This window comes from Vanacampus margaritifer, chromosome 4, assembly GCF_051991255.1.
Source record: "Vanacampus margaritifer isolate UIUO_Vmar chromosome 4, RoL_Vmar_1.0, whole genome shotgun sequence".
Lineage (NCBI taxonomy): Eukaryota > Metazoa > Chordata > Actinopteri > Syngnathiformes > Syngnathidae > Vanacampus > Vanacampus margaritifer.
In genome coordinates, this window is record NC_135435.1 from 16,722,325 (window position 1) to 16,744,414 (window position 22,090).

General features: G+C 41.0%; 2 protein-coding genes across 2 annotated transcripts; one reads left to right on the top strand and one right to left on the bottom strand.

Moving 5' to 3' along the window:
- Positions 1-1,711: 1,711 nt before the first annotated feature.
- ctcf (CCCTC-binding factor (zinc finger protein)) lies at positions 1,712-8,647 on the bottom strand. Its single transcript, XM_077563784.1, has 13 exons — positions 8,499-8,647; positions 6,909-7,178; positions 6,649-6,828; positions 5,832-6,198; positions 5,587-5,757; positions 5,335-5,468; positions 5,076-5,196; positions 4,847-4,996; positions 4,600-4,760; positions 4,335-4,517; positions 4,105-4,243; positions 3,872-4,021; positions 1,712-3,086 (listed from the first exon to the last, which is right to left on the bottom strand). Exons 2-13 carry the CDS (start codon positions 7,155-7,157, stop codon positions 2,836-2,838), a joined length of 2,256 nt encoding a protein of 751 aa, XP_077419910.1. The 5' UTR covers positions 7,158-7,178; positions 8,499-8,647; the 3' UTR covers positions 1,712-2,835.
- A 397-nt stretch (positions 8,648-9,044) lies between these two features.
- On the top strand, positions 9,045-21,207 carry LOC144050862 (uncharacterized). The gene is made up of 9 exons (XM_077564501.1): positions 9,045-9,889; positions 11,544-11,821; positions 12,724-12,833; positions 14,976-15,435; positions 15,537-15,629; positions 15,714-15,750; positions 16,101-16,172; positions 17,551-18,711; positions 20,593-21,207. Exons 1-9 carry the CDS (start codon positions 9,712-9,714, stop codon positions 20,841-20,843), a joined length of 2,640 nt encoding a protein of 879 aa, XP_077420627.1. The 5' UTR covers positions 9,045-9,711; the 3' UTR covers positions 20,844-21,207.
- Positions 21,208-22,090: the final 883 nt, after the last annotated feature.

Here is a 22,090-nt window from a genome sequence, read left to right on the forward strand (position 1 = left end):
GAATAAAAAATGTAATTTTGCAGGAATTAAGTCAAAATGTTATTAGTAAAAATAATAAAATTTTAAGGGAGACAACTGACCGACTGAAGCTGTCATCCAATTACTATGTGTTGTACTTAATAATCATACCTATATAAAAGTTTAAAAACAAAAGCTTCTGAAAATATTAAGTGCTAATACTCAACTTAACATTTTGAGCTGATGATTGACAATATAAAAAAAACACCCAAGGTCAAATAGGGAATTGGATACTATGTGGGAATGTGCATAGTTTTTGGCCATTTACAAGCAAAACCAACGAATTTGCCAAGGCAGATACAACACATTTTACCGTTTTAAAAAAAGCAACTCTTCCTTATCGTACAGTAGCACGGTAGAGCAAGACAAATAAATTATAACTACAGGTACATTTGTAAATACAAACTCTCACAATGTGAAGCAGCACTGCCGAAAAAATATTATTTTATTTTGAAATACAGCCCCTCCTCCCGGAAAATGAGTATCCGCTAGTTGCTGTGGCAACAAGGATGTCCCTCACTCTGACACTCTTCGTCAGCTGAAGATTCCACGCCGAATCCAAACGGAAATAAAAAGCAGACGCAGGGTTTCCATGGGCGATGAAGCATCAAACGTGTCCCACAACTGCGGCAGCTCCCCAAGAGTGTCGTCGTAATTAAAGCGTGTAGGTTCCATTCGGCTTACATCCAGGTGCTGTAGTAGCTCCAGGGCCAAGTTGGATCAAGTCAGGCGCTGGACGGGGGGCGGCTGGAAGGGGGGGGGGGGGGTAAAACATGTGGCTGCTCTCTTGCACACTTCCTGCTAAACAGAACGAATACTATACACTATACAACCCTCCACGCTACATTAGCTACATTTTAAACCAGTGCGTGTATATTAATTACACTTGTAAACAAATTTAGCCATTACAGAGGGTTATTTATTCTGTATATGACCAAGTAGGATTATTCCATACAATTAAATTTACTTACAACCATAATCCATAATAGATCCATTATTACAACAAAAGTAAATAATGCATCTGGAGCCATTTTTTTCTCTCTCCCAATTCATTGGTCCATCCCCCAAATGCTCTCAAACCGCACTTGTAAAAAATAAAAATACTGTATGTGCTTGCTTGCAGTGCAGAACTAAATGGGCCATGTAGAAAACCATTGCAGAGTGGTAATCATCTCTTAACCTCATCTCACACAAGCACTCGTGACAGGCACATGCTTGAGAGTATGCATGTTTCGGCAAAGCGACTGTGTCATTTTTTTTTTTATGATTTCTTCAAATTGTAGGATGTGATTGATGTACATTGGCTAATCACTATTAACTGAACAATGACATTGGTTTGCTCATAAAAGTAAAAAAAAATACATATATATAATATATACACAATATAGATGACTAAATTGTACTTGTTGAATGATTTTAGGTGTAAAAGCCTATATAAACTTCCCATATGAAAAACAAAACAAAACGCTTATCTTGCCCCTTCCTTAATTGATCATTAACTTGCAGTCAACAGATAAATGAAAGGAGTTTTAGTATGAAGTACTCCATTTAATAAAATATATTTGCAAGCAAAATACACAAGTGTTTGTGTTTAGCGCTCAACTGGTGTCAATAATCAAAAGCATTGCCTTTCAATGTACCAAGAATGCACAGAACACTTCTGAGATGCAACTGCACAAACCTAAAACATGAGTCCATGTCTACTTTTTATTGGTTGTACCATCATACATCTGTTCTTAACTGCCAGTCATTTTAAACACCATACTGCCCAAACGGCATTTGCAATCGGTACAAAAAAGAAAAATAAATGAACCCAAAGTGGAATGGCTACACAAAAGGAGCAAAAAAACCAAACATTTTCTCTTGCACATAGATGTTTTGTACATTATGCATCATCTAGGGATGTTACAGTAGCAAGAGGAGATATAAAGTAAGCAGTCTAGAAGCTTTGATAAACTAGAATAGGTGTTAAAATAGGGTTTTTACTAATCACAGCAAAGAAACAAAATAAAAATACAATAAAAATATTCCCAATCATTTTTCTTTATTTTTTTTGCTTTAATTAACAACAATAGCATTTCCTGTTTTTTGGACGTAATTACATTTTTATCTCCAGTGGCTAACGGCAGGCTTTAAGGAAGTGAGACTGAAAAGCCCATTCAAAAGATGGCTTTTGGAGCGCAGTCTTCCCAACTGAGAGAGGCTCTTCAGCAAGGACATTGAAAATGAAATTGAAAAAGTGCAGAACGAGCCATAATCAGGGTGATTTATCTACTTACAATGTTCACGTGACGTGATTGATCCTTGACAATAGGGTAGGTTACAAGTGTAAAAAAGAAGAGGAAAAAAAAAGGATAAAAATCGGTCTTAGGCGTGTCAAACGATGACTACGCACCTTGATGCTTTGGATCGTTACATGCACGTCTGGATTCAGGGGGAAGAGTAAATCGCTGATAGTGTTGGCCAGAGTAGATTTATGAAATTGTGATGTACCCATTTTCTACAAATGCTCTAAACACCAAGGACAACAATGGAATGGCTAAATATACTGTGGTCAATTACAGCCAGCCCAAGACAGAGATTTTTTTTAATCTTTTTGTTTGGTAAATAAATCCATATTAAAAGTCTTTATCACTCGTTCATATCAATGCAAAATTAAAACGCAAGCCTTAAATTACAACAGCGATGTTTTGTCTATGCGGGATGCGTAAAGTGTTTGTAATCCTAAATGCCAAGAATTAGATGTTACTGTGAACGGGGAGAGGGGTGTGTGTGTGTGTGTGTGTGTTTGTTTTACAGGGTCGACCCTTGCGGCCATCACCGGTCCATCATGCTGAGGATCATCTCGGGGGTGAGGTCTCCGTTAGGCGGGGCCTCTGTCAGCTGCATCTCCTGTTCCTCCTGGGACAGCTCCTCCAGCTGAATAGTGGAGTCGCCTTCGCCCACGACCACTTCCTGTGTGACCCCCTCCTCTTCTATGTCGTCTTGCTCGGCGCCCACCTCCTTTTTCACGATGATGTCATCAACCTCTCCGGTGGCTTCGTCCTCCACGCGGATGATGGCGGCCACTGTTGAGAAACCCGTAGGTCAAAGTCAATTTTTGGATAAATCTGTTGTTTTAATCAAACTAATTTTTATTTTATATTTGTAGTAGAGTGTTAAAAAAAAATATTTATTTATTTATGTACTCGAGTAAAATGTGTGGATATTTGTAGTCACTGCTTTACAGTAACTGCACTGCTCTGTCATCGTTAAACCGCTTTGTATCATTTATAGACACCACATTGTTAAGCAGCTTCCCCATTGGTCAATTTTGGGCTTTTTCTAAGTTGATCTTGGACAAAGTGGTTTGTTGTGCGGCTGGAGGCTGTTCTTCTTCTCATAGCAGAGAAAGCATGAAGATGTAATTTAAGATAGGGGAACCTATGGGCGATGAGCAGGACAGACTAGAAACCATTAGGTTTGTGGAAGACATTTTCTTACATGTACAAAATTTTTGGTTGGGTTGTCTGAATAATTTAGCAAAAAAATAAATAAAATAATGGATAGTCGTTAAGCTAATGTTAGCACACAATCAATTTTACCATCAAAAGAATGTGTGTGTGCCATTAATAAAAGAGCAACAGAAAAGTCAATTAGCCAGTACCTTAATGATCATCTTAACCTTTAATTTCCACAACATTTATTTTGGAATCATCTTAACGGTTGAAATGTGTGCAGCCCGTGTTCCCCTTTCCCTTCAAACTAATTTACCTCAACCTAACATCTTTTTTTATCCATCCTTCGTTTTTAGAGGTGGAAATTTTGTTTACGCCAAGGTAATCTATAAAGACAAGCGCATTGCGTCGCTCACCGTTTGGCTTGTTCTTTGGGGGGCGCCCACGCTTCCTCTTGACTGGTGGTTCTTCGGGGGCAGCAACGGGAACCACTGGTGGAGCCTGCTCCAATTCAATATCTTCCAATAGGTCATCATCATCATCTTCCAACTCATCTAGATCAGGGTCTGCAAATGCGGCGGGGAAAGTTCACTCAAGTCAAGTCATCCATATGCACTTGACCGAAATCCCACTGAGAAGTGTACCATACCTGTGTCCTCATCATCATCATCATCATGCCTGTCTTGCATCTTCCTCTTCCTGCCCCGGCGACTCTTTTTGGGTGGAGTTCCGTTTTGGTCTCCAGCAACTTCGCCAATGCAGTTCTCGCTGTGGCGCAGCATCGTGTTCTGTGCAATGAGTAACGAGAGTGTCACACACACACACACCGTGCGGAACGATGCGAAGCGGTCCCGGATTTGGACGAGGGTTCGGCCCTACCCTGCGGGTGAACGTCTTGCTACACTTGCTGCAGACGAAGGCGGTGGGCACAAAGTTGGGGTCGTGGTAGCGTTTGAAGTGCATGTCCAGAAGTTGCTTCTGTCTGAACGTTTTCTCACACTGACTACAAGCAAAAGGCTTCTCCCCGGTGTGTGTGCGCTTGTGCATGATCATGTGCCGTTCCTGTGGGGAGGAGCAGGTAAGTGTCATGATTCAAGTGGTCCGAATCGCCGCCAAATGTTCCGACAGTTTCCCCGTGGCTTGCCTGTTTGCAGCAGTAGTCACACTGGTCGCACTTGAAACGTTTCTCGTTCTTGTGAGTCTTCTGGTGTTGGATGAGAGCGTATCGCTCGTGGAAAACCGCATCACAGTAACGACATTTCTTCCCCTTCTCGATAAATGAATGCTGCTTTCGCAAGTGAACGCCTGAGATGGAAAGTGGAATATTTGTGATGAGTTTGACAAACAACACGCGTTAAATAGACATTAGGAGTGAACGGGCGCTTCTCTACCGAGGTCGCTCTTGCGTGCGATGACGGTGTCGCAATGTGGACAATGGAACTTTGCCACATTCTCCGTGTGTTTCTGCAGAATGTGCATCTTCATGGTGCCGCTCTGGGTGAAACGAGCGTGGCAGATGTAGCACTCGTACGGCTTCTCGCCTACAGCAGGTATCAAAACGGGGTCGTGTGAGTGGACGGTCCTTTTAAATGGAGATTAACCTTAGTTCAAATGTCTTACCTGAGTGTGTCCTCATGTGTCTTTTCAGCTTGTATGTGTCCCTGCTAGCGTAGCTGCATAGACTGCACTGGAAGGGCCGCTCGCCGGTGTGAGAGCGGATGTGCCTCTTCAATTTGCTAACCTGGGAAACGGCACAAGCGTGAATTCACGTCAAGAATAAATGTTAGCTTTGTAGAGAACGTGCGTCTGTGTCGGCGCTGATTAAAGCAACAAAGGACTAGCCTGATGAAATCATGTGCTAGCTGATGCAATTGCTCACCTCCACACTGCAGTAGTCGCACATGGAGCACTTGAAGGGCTTTTCGTGTGTGTGCTTGTAGCGACGATGACGCACCAACTCTCCACTGGTCACAAAGGCCATGTCACAATCTGTGCATTTGTGTGGCCGAGTGCCTAAAGTTTTTTTTTGGGTGGAGGGGAATAAAATGAGGACAATTCATCTAACTTTGTCTAATTACCACAAGAAGAAACCAAGCAAGAAGCCATTTCAACCATGGGATATTTTCGCCACCTGTGTGAGTGTTGAGGTGGTTTCTCAGCAGCGTGACTGTCCTGAAGGCCCTTCCGCACAAGTGACATTTATGCGGCCTTTCATCTGTGTGGCTCTTCATATGTCGGTCCAGGTTGGAGCGTCGTGGACAAGTGTAGCTACACAGTTCGCACTGGAAGGTCTTCTTTACACCTGGTCAAGTTGAATGAAAATACTGTATTATTATGTACCTAACCCAAACCCAACATAGAAACAACACAGCATACCTTTCTTCTTGATCTTAGTGGGCTTGGGGGGCTTCATGTTTCCAACAACCTTCTCTGCATTGACCTCAGACAGCAGGCCCTCCTGTTGCTCTTCCTCAAAGTCATAGACGGAAACGTCCATGTCTCTGTCACCCTCCGCGTAGCGCAGGCGGCTCTTTTTCCCCTTCTTTCCTTTGCGGATAGTTGTAATGGGCTGGTAGTCCGGGTCCTTCTGCCACGCCGGTTGAGACTCGGGAGGTTCCTGATCGGCCACGTCGCCTTCTTCCTGTTCCTCCTCTCCCCTCGTCGCTTGAAGCTCATCGTGGACTGCCTGAAGCTCCTCTTGCTCTACAGTCTCCACTTCACCATTGGCCCCCACTTTTACCACCTGAATGAAGATACAATATTCATCTTTTGCAGTCATACTCTTTCAGTATGTCAAAAAAGAAAAACAGGTAAGGTATGTATGTATATATATATATATTTATTTTTTTTAGCAATCATTATTAGTCAATTTAGCTTATTTTTTTGGTCAGTCAGTTCACGGCGTTAGCAAAGCTATGGGAACATATTTTGGTAGCATTAAAGCCTGAGTAAAACTTGACAAGGAAAGAATACGTTCTGCTAAGCATATAAACTTTTGTACACATTTCAGACAGAGTACTTTTTTTTTTTACTTCAACTTAAGGAGCCAAATTAGTACTTTATATACGTTCACATAAATATCTACTTTTATTTATGCTACCTATACAATCTTTAAACAAGTCTTTGTTTTTGAAAGAGAAGACCTTATTAAATACATCACACATTTTCTTCCATTAGTCCAGTTACTGCTTACCTGGAAGCCTTCAGGCAAGGGCAGGGTGTGACATATAACTGGCTCTGCATCCTTATTAACTGATCCATCTACATAGGTTGCTTGGAGGCCATCCACTGTAGTTGAAGTCACTGGAACCTGCACTAGTTGAAGCTGTCCAAGTCCTAAAGCGGCACCAGCCTGTTCCTCCATATTTACAACCTACAGACAATATTCAGCAAATATAACCTAACAGAAAACATTTGGCAGATAATTTACCAACGACTCGTCATCCCACTGACCTGAAGGGTGATGATCTGACCCTCATCTCCACCAGTTACAGTAACTGTGCCCCCTCCCTCCAACACCTCTGTCTTCATTTGCAGCAGGGCAGGATCCAGGGCATCCATTACCATCATCTCCATGTTGCCGGGAACTTCCACTGCTTGCGGGGCTCCAGCTGCTGCTTGGATCACAGCATCCCCTGCTTCTGGCAGAACCCCCCCTTCAGGAGCCAGGGCAGTCTCCATGGAAACGATGTCGCCCTCCATGGTGACGGGCCAGTTAACACTCTGAGTGTGGTCAAAAGTAGAATTGTCGGTGTCGTTATGTTACACGTGGGACACAGGGAGTCTGAATATGTTCATTCACAAGAGAGAAATATGTAAAGGGGAACACATAATTGGACAAATTTCAGCCACTTTCAAAGTTCCAAATTATTGGATGTCTCAAATCATAATCTTCAATCCCGACGATTATCCTGGGGTGGGTCTAAACTAAGATTGCTCCCGTCCATCATTTTTCTCTAATTCTTGTACTCATTTGGTTCGCAGGTGAGCTGAAGGTCTTGGTCAACTGAGTTTGGCCAAGAAGTGGTATAAGATTCGGACCCCTCGCCACAAAAATTAGCTTAAGTGCTACCCACCCCCACAATGTACCGTCAAAATTTCACTATCTTTCCATGAAGTTTGTTGTAAATGGAAATTTATATAATTCACCGAAAACTAGTTTGCGCACGTTCCCTTTACCGCGTTAGACTTTTGCGCTATCGGGTTTTTCAGGTCTTCGTAACCGGAAACTAGATAGCTGAAGGTTGGGGTGAAGATAAGGTTTTGCACAACACTACCCAGGATAAGTTTTAAGAGGTCGTTAAAAAAACTAAAAATACCTCTCTTTCTGGTCACACACCTGATGAAGCCATGTGTTACACGCGGGTATTGCAACCGCAACTTAGTTTGGTGACATATGGGACCCGCTTGTAGCGAGGCAGCCAAACGCGCACAATAAACCGGACGCAAAACGGCATCAAAGCGGCGGATTGAGCCCTAGCACACACAAAAATGTGGCACTTAGCATCCTCGTGAGTCTAACCTGAGCAGATAAGACATTTGCTATGATAGCGTGTTGCGGTTCCACCGAAGTGGATCAATTCCAAAGTGGCTCTTCTGATTAAAAAAATAAATGCTAGAATCAGAATCGACCGTTTCTTTGTATACGTGACATATTTCATACTAAACGCCCCAGCGGCGCAAACTAAAACGAGAACTTATATTTGTTTGTTGACTGGGAGGCGCGAGGACGATTGAAAACAGGAAACAAAGGGCACGATAAGATGGACGTCAGGCCTAAAGTAAGTTTAAAGAGAGGCACATATTCAGACGACCATCGCCAAGTAGTTAACACGAAATATCACGCAAAAAGCACGAAAACAGTCGCCCGAGACAGGGAGTTGGAGTTTAGAGACAGATTTAGTGAATATTGGATAACGATAGAGGGAGACAAACACCCCCCGCCAGTCGGTAACGTTAAGCCCCACCGTGACACCTAGAGGCCGACGCCAGCTCCTACAAAAACGTTTCCGTGTTTGCGGGCAAAGGATCGCTTTGACTTACCGTAGAGTGCTTGTTTTATGGTTATATTAAGTTCGGTGCCTGTCGAGTGCGGCCGATCGCTTCAATCCTCCGTGGACGTGCGAAAAAGCTGTGCGCAGGCCTGATAATTTTCTCCCGCTTTAGAATAGAGGGCCTCACACAAAATGGCGGTCGTTAAGAGCAAATGCGCATGCGCACACATCAGGCCCGGCGGTAAAGGGGCGTGGTCCAGATGGGAACGAGGCGCCAGATTTGAATTCACGCGTGGGCGTGGCGACGGAGACACGCGCGTCATTATTTGGACTGTTAAGGCAAAAAATTTATATTTTCATGGAACTATGCGATATTTGCGCTGTCAGTTAAGGTTATAAAAAACAACAACAACTGCAACAAGCATTTGGTAATTTAGGCAGTTGTTCACAGAATCAACCACAGGGGGGCGTCTGGTCTCCTAACTAGTGCATTGTGATATCATGCATTGCCGAGCCCACCCGGTTTCTGCTAGAACTTCTGCATAGTGTTTTTTTTTTTTGGGTGGTGGGGGGGGGGTTGTTAGAACACAGCCTCTGCAGATAGATGCTTGACCAACTGAGGATCAAGATGAAAATAAAATACATGCATTTTATTCAATACAGAATAAATATGTTGTTGTTTTTCACTTATTTGTACTGTACAGGCGACAGAGGTGCTTTCTTTAATCTGGTCCACTGAGAATTTACATTTATCAAACGTCTCTAATATTTGTTACATTAATCTAGATTTCCCCCCCCTTTCATTTAGAACTTGTTAAATAAAATACATTTATTAATTTGTTTTAATTATTTGTTTAATTCATCCATCCCAACGTTTTTAAATTGAGTAATTGTAAATATAGATGTTTTATATTTGTGGCATATCTGTTCATTTAAATCATCAATTTTTGTCCTTACCACCAAAGTTTGCCCACTTCTGGTCTAACATAACTGTAGAATTTAAGGACGTGCACAATCCAATAAGAATACAAAATAGTCCTGCAAAACCTTTCTATGTAATGGACAACCCTTTGTACTAAGTAAGCACTGCATCTCTTCTGTAAATTTCATTGATTTGTATTTTGAATGGCGCCGATTTATGCTAGTGTCTTTTTAACACCTTGTAGCTTCAATTTCTAATGTGACATTGAAATAATTTGTTCATAATAGGATTATGAAAAGCAGTGGTGTGTCTTCATTGGTGGGAAAGTTATTTCAGCATTATGTTACAAATCTTCTCCTCTTTTCGTTTGAGACAGCAGGGGTCACACTTTTACATCCAGACGCTGCAGGATTGTGGCTTCGTTAAGTGCTGTGAGTCCCATAGTGAAGCCTGTGAATGGCAGAGTTGTGGATCAGTTGTTGTGCAGTACAGGACCACAGTCACAAGATGGTTATTCGGTGAGGCCCCAGCACAACATATTGTTGTTGAAGCGGTTACGAATGAGCCACTCACATAATCTGAGCCCCAGTTAATTTTGGGCCAGAGGTGGCATACTGGACTGGTCGCCAGACAATCGTAGGGCACACATTGACAAATATAGACAAACAACCATTCATACCTAAGGGCAATTTACGTCAATGTTGTTTAACTATTCCAACAAGTTGGTTGTAGATTTTGACTCTCTCGGCAAATTTAAGACTTCTCATCACCTAAAAGCAAAGTTTGTGTATGTAAAAGCAGATTGAAACTTGGTATTTAAATTGTTTTGATGATCCAAAATCCAACGGGAGGAGGCCTTGGGGAGTTTTCCTCATGATCCTCTTGAAAGATGTGGACAAAGTGATGGTGAGTCTATACCTCACTTCTCAAATTAATGCTATTTTATATCGCGTCTTCTTTTATTTTTTTGCTATATTGTGGGATTTTGTAGTACTGAATTTTCCACACAAACGAGGTACTGCAGACTTACAGAGCAGTAAGCGTGAACCAGGAGGAAAAAGTGCGCAAAAGGCAGAGAATGTCCAAAGTTTGTGATTGTTTCACACATTTTTCCAACCCTATACTCTCATTTACTGACCCCCATGTCACTCACCAGGCTAGGACCCACCTTTAAAGCCCCACATATTCAAAGTCACTAATAATACAGTGTTGAACATAGTGACCCTAAGTGGACAAAAATAACACCTGCATCTCACATGCATACTTTGTATTACTATTATGCATAAAGCTTTAAAAATATATAAATGATAAAACAAACTTGCCCTTACTTGAGATACGAGCGCAGTATGGTAACAGTAAACCCAATTAAACTCATTCAATAAGCAGCAGTTTGGCAAATAGGTGATATTTAATAATAATAAAAAAACTTTTTAATGTTACTCCCAGTTGAATTTTACTGTCAAAATAAACATAAAACAATGAGAATTACACTTTGCATTTTTAAGACAACCAAACTGCTGTATGCTGCCTCAACAATGGCCCAGACTTACTTAATGTTAAATTATAATGGAAAATTCCATTGACATGCTAACAGTTAGCACTGATAGTTGTTGGTTTTACAGCGACTGGTATTTGAACATAAATGGGGGAACAATACATGCAGGCAGATAATGTAACAATATTAAGGCACATATTCTTTATCCTCTATGAAAAATGACTAATATGACAGCAACCCCGTTGGCCAAGGCGGGCACACCAAAAGGAGCAGAACACTGAATTGTATGGCAACATTAAATCATGATGCACAAAGTTTTTAATGCCCTACATTCTATTAGCATATGTTAATAACGTTTCAATGAAGTACAATGCACCCTGAGAAAACACACGTGAGCCTGGGGAGGACAATAAAACTCCACACATGAAGGCTAGAACCTGGATTTGAACCCCTAACCTCAAAACTGAGTGCGATGGGCTAAGAGCCTTGGGTACACATACCAAATAAATAATTAATTTGTTACGTAACCAATGGAACATTTGGTCCATTCCAGTTATTGTCACTGAAGTCCACCGATGTCCACCTTCTAGGTTTTCATAAATCAAATGTCGGTGTGGTCACTTTATGGCTCCACATTATTTTCTTATCTTTTTCCCCTCATCGTTTTACTCTCCAAGGGGAGGGGGCCGAAGAAGGCGAGGCTCTGTTGTCATATCTGTCAGTCTCGCCGGGGCTGGCCCCTCCCACCTCAGCAGAGGCATTACATACTGCTGGTGCTTGTGCTCTTAGCAACGGTGCCTCAGCAACAGAGCCCAGGCAACAGAGCTCCACGGCAACAGAGTGCCGTGTCTCCCCAATGGAGCTGCCATTGGGCGGACCAGCGCTCAGGCACTACACCCAGAGCCGACCGAGACCTCACCGACAAAAACTCAACTATCGTCCCAGCAGACTACAGGTACGGTGAGAAATGAATTTAAGAGAAAGAACAGAGCATGAAGGGAAGGTGATGTGTGTGTGTGTGTGTGTGTGTGTGTGTGTGTGTGTGGAGAAAATGGAAGGGAGAGAGGAGATGGAATAGGGTGCAGAGGGGAGAGGCAGGGGGAAGGGAAGGGACGGATGGAGGGGGAGAGCTGCAAAGAAGCCTGCTCCCTTGCTTGAATAAGCCAGTGCCATTGTGCCGGTAACTAGCGGTGTGAAGACACCACAAATGGCATTTGCTGTGATTTCCAAGAGCGTGATTGCCTGAATAGCATTGCAGATGGTAGCTTGGCTTGAATGTCCCTTTCCCCCCCCCCCCTCACACTGAAAAAAAAGCCTGCAGCCTTCTATTTTTTCCCTCACAGGATTGTGCATTAAAAATGTGCAGCATCTGATTTCTCTTCATGGCTCATCGTTTTGTCACACAGCTCTCTGGGTGTAGTCACTCCCGTGGAGCCTGTGGTCAGGGAGACAAAATCCAAGCAATTCCCTTGACATGGTATCATATAGCAGTGACTTCTGCTAAATCTGTGCTCTGCTGCAAGCCTTTCCGCTTTTATTGCGACTTGTGGGCACATATGCTAAAGTGATCAGTAGTATTCAGTATGCATATATATGTATCTGAAATATTGATATTGTATTAACGAGAGATCTTGCATGTAAAGTCCTATGACGCCCCTCATTGTACGTTACTGAGCAACAGTAGCAAAAGACCGAAGCCCAAAAAATCCTATAAAGACACTAGTGAAGGACTGTGTGGGTTTTGTTGAGGTCAGTATTACATAATATGAAGTTACATTGATACCTTTTCATCTACATACTGAAATGCTTCAACTGTCATGTCAAATGCATATTTGTATCTTCTACAAATGTAATCAGGACACAATAATTGAGAGTGAAAATGAAGTCCTTGAGCTCATCGGGCGTGTAGATGAAGGAGTGGAGGAGTTCTTTACAAAGAGAGTTCTTCCTGCAGATGCAGATACAGAGTGAGTATCACCAGTTGCCTTTAATTGTACAGCTTGACACTGTGTGTATAGGGTCAGTATCACTCTAACTTTGATGTCCTCAACAGAATCATTCAGTCGTTTTTTTCATTGGGATGTATAAAACATTTTTTTGGGGGTCATGTCCTTTACAAACTGCTAACTATAATGTGTTGTATGAAGTCATTCTTTGACCTGGTTTTATTGTCCACAACAGGTTATTTGATAAAACAAGTCATTTTGATCATGTATATCATGGACATTATGCGCATGTCCCTGAAATTGATGTCCACTCTGTCACTGTCTGTTTTAAGAAACCCTCTGAAGTTTTCAGTGACATTAAAACTAGCACTTTCTCTTTCATCACTGGAGGATGAAACAGTAGAAATGAGCAAAATAAGTATTTTGACTAATTTCCCCCCTGCAATCTTTACATTATGTGCGTTGTTGGCTGTCAAATTTAATATGCCCACTTTAGTAAGTAGTTAAATATCAATTGCTATAAAAGCCTTTCAGAATTGTTGAAATATATTTGTTAAATAGTAAAAATTCAGCTTGCTAACTGTTGCTAAGTAGAAGTTTGCCACGTCCTAAAATGTCAACCCTGTGATTGTCCACCCTGTCAGCAATTAAGTGTGTGAGCTTGACCAAATGCATTTCTTACAGCGTAATATATAGATTAGCAATTTCAATGGGAAATCTCAGATTTTTGGGGAGTAAAATGAAGAAGACACAAAGACACCTTCTTGTGATATTAACCCTAATAGCTTACATATGAATTAAAGGTTGACTGCTAACTTTCCAGCTCATTCACGACGAACTGTGTCTTCGGCCACAATAAGCTGCATTGTTTTAGCCATGATATAATGACCATACATTGTTTATTGCTACAATTTGAGTGCAATCCTCACCACAGCATTAAAAAAAAGTGTTAGTTAAGTTAGGCAACATTGATCTTATCAGATCGTAGATAGACAAGTGGACCAGAAGTACCATTATGAGAACAATCAATTCCATTGTTATAGTAATGTCTTAAAGGGGAAGTCAAACCCCAAATTTTCTTTACAATATGTTGTATGAACCCCCCACCAGTCTAAACACAATCATGGCATTCTGATTAATATTGTGCTTGTGGAATATGAATTACGCAGCAAAATCTACCCATTTTTATCCATATCAAAGGGCTGCCATTTTGTCACTTTGCTGCCGACTAAAAATAACATCACAGCTGCTAAGAGCTCAGGAAACGACCACTCATGGCTCACTCGTTTTCTGAGTTTGGTCATGTGACATTGGCAATGATTGGTCGAAACCTGAGCCCAGAGCAACTGTGATGTCATTTTCGGTCGGCAGCAAGTGGCAAAATGGCCGCCCCCCTGAGATTGATAAAAAAAAATGGGATTGTGTTTAGACTAATGTGGTTTTTTGGTTTACTTCCTCTTTAAATCAAGAGTGTCCAATGTCAGACCTGGGGGCCATTTGTGACTCATTGTCTATTTTAAAACTCCATGGCATATACTGTATTTTTAGTTGTCGAAAAATTGTGCAACCCCTATCAGCTACTACTGCGATTACTAATAAAAATAAATTAATTTTACAGTATAGAGATTTTCAAGCTATGTAAAGACACAAAAAAAACAATTTAGAAATAAAATAGTAGCAAAATGTCTCTTTATATTTCCCTGCTTAACAAATTTATTTTTCAGAGTAAAAAAAAAAGATTGCTTTCTTTTCTGTGGCAATATACCACATTAATGATCATACAATAACTACTTTAGTACTGGTCATCTTACTATAGATTGCTCTTGTTCAATGTAGGGTCGGATATAATGGAGTAAAGGGCAGCTAAAAATCATAAAATATCCCTAAAGAAAGCAGTTTTGTAAAATAACTATAATAAATATTAAATAAAAAAACATAATTACTTGATTAATTGTTGTTAGCGTGTTATGTATTTAAAGGTGAAGCATGTCAAAGTATCCCTTGCATTCTTTCCTTTTTGTGCCTCTTATGCATATTCCGACTAACTGACCTACTATATGCGGTTTAACATGTTGTGAAAATACAACACAGTTAAGAGATGGCCAAATCGTTTTGCACTGTATCATATGTTAATGATTTGATACAATTACCTTTTACGTTCAGGCAAAAGCAAGATGAGGAACCGGAGTCCATCACAGTGGATGAAGTGGTTCCTGCAACCTCCGTCCCTTGTCCCCCCCCAACGAAAACACTCAGGAGGAAGCTTGGGGATTTCTTTACCCTTCGAAAGCGACGAGGTCTGAAATCAGAGCCGGGCCATGAGGGCCGACCCAAAAAGACCTCCATCGCTGATCTCATTCGCCCTCTTCGGGAGGCGGCCAAGGCTGATAAAGAAAAAGATAAGGAGAGAGTAAAGGAACATGACAAGGAGAATGAAAAGGAGAAAGGGAAAGAGCAACCCAGTGGTGTTACTGAAGAGTCAACTGCGCAGGAGACACCTGCCTCTGATGTTCCGCCACTGAGGGGCGAAGTGGCGCCACCCCGCCGTGCTCTTAGGGAAGGGAAATCCCAGTCTCTTATTTTACTATCTGGATCAGCAGCAGGCGCTGCTAACACCAGAAAGGTGAGTGTCACAGAAGAAGAAAAAAAAGAAAAGAAAAAAGAGAAGGAAAAAAAAAGGTAACTCTATGTTCGTTTTTAAGATATTTTTTTGGTGATTTTCAGAAACAATTTGAAGGCCAACATAGTTTCGAACAGAAACTTCATCTTATGCTTCAGCGTATTGGGGTTTCCAAAGCACAGCCAGAAGAGACGCAGGTGTGGATCTGTCCAGCTTTAAATATGTGGATTTTGTCATTATCTAATTCACAACATACTTAACTGTATCTTATATTCTTATAGAATCCAGAGACAGAGATGAAAAAAGCAGAATCTGAAGGTATGTCTGAAAACAAAAAAATAGCTAGTCATACCCACAAGGATAAACAGAACATTGTTTTTCGAGTGAGTGAGGGAGCGATAACATCAACACACCTGCGACACTTGACTTTAATGACTTTAATGACTTTATTTTGAGGCAACAGTCAATTTAGACTTTCACTTTCAGCTGACTACTTTACATTGCAGCAAAGTGTCATTTCTTCAGTGTTTTCCCAAGAAACTTGTCCTACAAATGTGCTCACCCCTCTCACGCAAAGTCAGCTAGGATAGGCTCCAGTTCACCTGTGACCCTAATGAGGACAAACACTTCAACTAAAATATTTGTATTATCATCTTTTCATGTCTTAGGCACCATTATTGACAGTAAAGTTGAGCCAACCCAGACTTTCACAAAACACAGAACTATGTCAGCATCCTCAGGTAAATCACACAAACCACAACTTTGATATACAGTAATGCGCTTAAGTCTTGTTCCACCTTTATTTTTGTTTTTTGTAACGACATTTTCCACAGCAGTCATTTAGACATAGTAAAACAGTAAATATAAAATTAGTAGGACAGAACAGAACAGATGATGATGGTGATCTCAAATAGGCTACAAATGAAGGCAACAGGAATAACCCATTAAATGTGTGAGTAAATTTGACTCAATTTAGAGTGGGACGAAATAGACTCAGTTTTAGAGTAGGCTAGTATCCTTGGAATAGAGTAAAATAAAGAATTTAAAATAAATAAAAGTCACTCAAGGGTTGAGGAACGAACTAACGACCTTCAGCTTGGGGGACTGCCACACTACCACCTGAGCTATGCCACTCCTACTGTTTGCTTATATCCAAGAGGAAACCAAAAACGATGTTTCTGGTCTCAGAGTTACGAATATTCCAGCTGACACAAGCGATATACTAACACACAGCAGGAGCTGTGTGGCTCAGGAAGTAGAACGGCTTTCTCCCAAGCTTGACGGTTGTGAGTTTATTCCTCAACCGTTGAGTGAATTTTATTTTGTTTTTTCCCCCCCCCCAATTCTTTATTTTACTCTGTTCCAAGTGTAAATATTACTCTAAAATTGAGTCTATTTGGTCCCACTCTAAATATAATCAAATTTACTCTGCAGAATTTACTGTGCAAGTGATCATCTATAGCAGGGGTGCTCAAGTTCAGTCCTCGAGAGCCCCTATCCAGCCTGTTTTCCATGTTTCCTTCCTGCAGCACAGCTGAATCTAATGATCAGCTAATCAGCAAGCTTTGCACAAGCCTAATAACGATTCTGATCATGAATCAGGTGTGTTAGTGGAGAGAAACATGGAAAACAGGCTGGGTAGGGGCTCTCGAGGACCGAACTTGAGCACCCCTGATCTATAGCCTTTTTCATGTCACAGTAGTTACTTGCCTGGACACGGCTGTATTTGCTTATTGACTTGCTTCCGTTGTCCAAATTTTGTACAAGAGGATACTATGAGGAACAATTTGTAACAGCTGGTCAGTTGGGGCTCCAAGTAGGCCGTACTGATACAGCAGGGTTGTGCAAACCACATGACATCAATGGAACCGCCCACCTCACCATCTGTTCATCAACTCTATGAACCAGGAAGTAACCTGATAACTAAATAACAGATGGATATAAACAAATACGACTCGTTTTTTTCTTCACTTTTGTTAATTGGTGGTTTGCACTCTATGAGTGATGTTGTAGTTATTACAGCCATTATAACTCTAATGGTGGCCTAAGACTTTTGCACATGTTGATTCTTCTTCCTTGATCATACTTTATTATAATTATTATTTTTTTGGTCATCAGATACAAGACGTCAAATTCGACCAAGCGTGTCAGCACATGAGTCAGCTGGAAAACCCGCTTTGCCTCCAAAGCCAGTCCTCAAGCCTGGTTCGGGCCCCGGAACATCTGGCCGCAACACGCCAGAGAATGAGCTGGTTCAAATAGAGGAGGGGGAAACAAGCACACCCGTTACAGAAAAAAGTCCAACTGCAGCTCCATCTGGCCCCGCTACTCCTGCTGTAATGTCAAATGCCACCCCTGACTTGGCTGACGTTACTATTTCCTCTTCTAGTACTGCAACTTCTGAGTCGGATGTGCTTGCTGTTAACACCACTGCTACACTCGCAAATGGTACCGATCTAGATGGCAAGCCTTCTAACACCGAAGTTCAGCCTATTAGTCCATGCGCCTCGAGCTCCCTAGCTCTTACCGAACCCCCCGCCGCTGTCCCTTATACTTCCTCTGGGTCCGTTACTCCTACATCCTGTGCCACTTCAGACCCAACAACAGTAACTTCCATTACCACCGAAACTGTTTCCAGTCATCTCAGTGACAGTGAAACAACGACATCAGTTAAAGCGACAAGTCCAGTTTCAAATGGCATAGTTTCAGTTAGTGAAGTGGCCATTTCTGTTGTTTCCACTGTAGAAGTGTCTACTCCAGCCTCTATCCAACCAGCAGATACCAAATCAGCCTCTGCTACCAGTTCGCTTAGTGTAGCTAGTGAGGATTTCACTGCAGGCGTTTCAATAGGCACTAAAAGCACATCTGTGGCCCCGAGCTCAACTCCTCCTAAATCTGATACCTCCATTACCAGCTCCACCACCATTACCACCACAACATCTTCTGACTGCGTACACTCTCCCCCCTCCATTGTTCCGTCAACCTCATCCAGCGAAACCAAGCTCGCCGACTCCATCATCTCCACCACCACCACCACCACCACCAATATCCTTGCTGTAACGAATGCAGATGCAATTAGCTCCCCGCTCACGACTGACCCACTTTCCTCAAAGAAGACCAGCTCTACACTCACATCAGTTATCACCTGCCTCCCTGCTTCTGAAGACTCCAGTGTTACCAGGCACAGTTTGACCAGTCCAGCACTCGCCCATGACAGTCCAAGCCAAGATTTACTAACAAATCCTGACGAAAGTTTGAATACTACTGTAAAAGGCACAGGTAAACATGACTTTAAGGCAGGGGTGTCAAACTCATTTTAATTCAGGGGCCGCTGTTCACCCAAATTTGATCCAACAGTATGTCTGTAGCCTACTAAGCTATAAATAATGATCTTTTTTACATTCTGTACATTCTGAAAATATTCCCATTTATTATTATCTTATTGCAGAGTAATTTGAAATTTCTTGATGAGCGTTTTTATTTTAAATAAAATCCTTTAAATAAAATCCTTTAAATCCTTTAAATGGTTGTCACTGTGCCCTCCAGTGAAAAAACAGCAACAGTTCTTTTTAGCGAAAAACTGCGGTTTGTGTTGTCCTCGTGGGCCAGATTCGACCACCTGGCGGGCCAGTTCTGGCTCGCGGGCCGTATGTTTGACACACCTGCTAAGGTGTAAATAAGGGGTGTCAAAACTTTTTCCACCCTGGGCGGGAAAATTACAGAAAAACAAAAGATGCAAGGACCACTTTAAAATTATTAAGTCAATGTAAAATGAAGTCAATGATGGTTTTCTAAATACATTATACACGTTTGAAGATAACTGCTGAAAAGGTGCGAGACAGATTTCACCATTTCAGTTTCCTGATTTTTTTGTGTGTGACTACAACAGACCCCTTTGACCGTCCAACCACGCCCTGTCCCACTATATAACAAATCCAGGTCCAGGAAAGTAAAAACCCTGCCACGGCGTGGCTTTAGCCACAGGTGCCTAACAGTACAAGCACCCGTGTCTAAAGTCAAACTGTGGAAGGGTTTTTACTTTCTTGACCTGGTTTTGCTTCCTCTGTCGTTCGCATCACTGCTATCTGGCGCAATTGCGAGTTATTGTTACTAAGCCCAAGCCTGTTAGCTCGCAAATTAGCTGGTGGCTAGCGTCTCTCAGGAATTCCAGCCACAGAAGCTAAGCTAAGCTAAGCTAAGCGGATAGATTTTTTTCATGACTCAAATACTGTATGTAAGTATGTGTAGGTCAAATAAAGATTCTATAAGAAATATGCTAGACAGAGTAGCTTACATTTTACAGGGTGTAGCAGTGGTATTTGATTGACAACTGAGCAGGGTGTGTTTTTCACATTCAGCAGATACGACCCTTTGAGTAGAGAAACTTGGCTTGATTTTTCACAATTTTGAAGCCTCGTTTTTTTTTTTTTTTATATACAGTACTTGCCTTTTTTTTTTATCATTCAGATTTGGCAGGGTAGTTAACAACACTCTTCTCTGTGGTGTGCCAAATTTAGATATTCATCTTCACTTTACAGGCCATTTATTAAACATGCTAAAACCAGTTGATGAAGCAATTATACATTATTTATACTGCATATGATAGTTAGGCCAACGTATTTTCAGGATTTTGGTGTTGCCCGTACCCTTGTGTTCTATTAGAATAGATCTGCCCCTGCACTGCGCTGCAGCCAAATTTAATCTCCACATTGAGAACCAAAGTGAGACCAATCTGTGCTAAAATACACAATTTGAAGCAGTTACGTGGGGATCAGTAATATGTTATGTTCACAAATTGGACCTTGACACACAGCAGAAAGCAGAACAAACCATTTTTGCTTCTCACCCGGGTGTTATGAAGACAAATTTGTAACTAGTTTAGTTGTACAGTAAATAGCTTATTTCTATCTTTGCATATATTGAAAAGCTTTACATAAAAACAATTTTTAATCATTATTAATAAGAGTCGCAGTAGTTGTCGTCCACAAAAATATTGTGCGCCATTTTAATGTTATTTTTTTAGCGGCCGTGAGAAATGTGGGTGTGGGTTGCAAATGGCTTCCTGCCTATAGTTTGGACACCCCTGTTGTAAACTAATTCATGCATTATTTTTCATTACTTTTGTATGCTTAATAAGCACAATTTGTCTCCCATTATCAGACGTGGAGCAGGAGGTGGTCCAAAAGAGCGAGCAAACTGAGGAAACTGAAAGCAAGAAAGTCATGGCTGATGGCAAAGAGAGTGAGCTTTGTAACGAGAAAGCACCTCAAGACAGCAGTGGGACAACAACAAAAGAAGCCCAAGAAGCAAATGTGAAAACTGAAGACGACGTCCCAGTGGCATCAGTAGAAGGAGAGGCTGAACCTGCACCAGAAAAAAAGCGTCAAAGCCAAGAAGAAACAAAGAAATAGAAAACATATATATATATGGTACAGTATTGCTAAATTTGGGACCAACTACTGTGACGCAGGCAGGTTAGGCCACAGTAAAGGGAAATGGTTAAATGATCCATGGCACTTCCTATACAGGGACCATCACAATACAGCAGCACACCACATACCCGGTCGGGCCACTGGACCAAAGAACTGCGATACATGGTGTGACGTTATCGACAATTCCAGCAGTGTCTTTGTCCTTTTTTAACTTTTGTTTGAATTTTGCATTGCACGTATGATTATGTACCATAAGACAAGTACTGTGTTCTTAACGACACCATGTTTACAATAGATGGATAAGAGAAAATAGATATGACTATTAAATGGAATATTGAATTGAGTTTTTGAGATCTGTTTTTTTCAATTGATATACTGTATTTTATTTTATGTTTAAGATGCGTAAATGAACAAATTCCACAAAGCTCTGAAAATGTTTCTCATTCAAACAACAAGAATGAGCGTGAGCCATGCTTGACTAAACTTATTCAACTTGTTTGAACTTATTTTCTTAACTCATTCACTGCCATTGAGGGCTATAAACGTCACAAATTCATTTGAACTATTTCTATTAGTGTTAGTACTTTTTTCCCACACTTGTTAACAAGAGTATGAAACTAGATTTTTTTAATTGTACATTTAGAACAGATATAAAATTTGTGATTAATCATGAGTTAACTAGTCAAGTCATGCGATTAATTACAATTAAAAAATGTAATCGCCTGATGCCCCTAATTTTTTATAAAAAAAAATTAATTCACTGCCATTGACGGCTATAAGCGTCAAAAAATCATTTGAACTATTTATTTTAGTTAAACTTTTTTTCCACACTTGTTAACAAGAGTATGAAAACCTAGATTTTTTAAATTGTACATTTAGAACAGAAGTCAAAATGTGTGCTTAAATTGTGAGTTAATTAGTGAAGTCATGCGATTCAAAATTTTAATTGCCTGTCACTCTTAATTTTTTATATTTTTTTTTTAATGAATTTATGGCAGTGAAAGAGTTAATAGCATAATGTACTGTATTCATCATTGAACAAAGGATACCCTATATTATTGTACACATTAGCCTCAGGTAACACATAATGCAAAAGAACAAATCTAAAATGACATTTAATTTAGAATAGTTTTTTTTTTATACATTATTTAAATAGTACAGTGCATTACAATATGTTCCCTATACTCATATAATTCACATGCTATCATCTGGACAGAAGAGCAAGG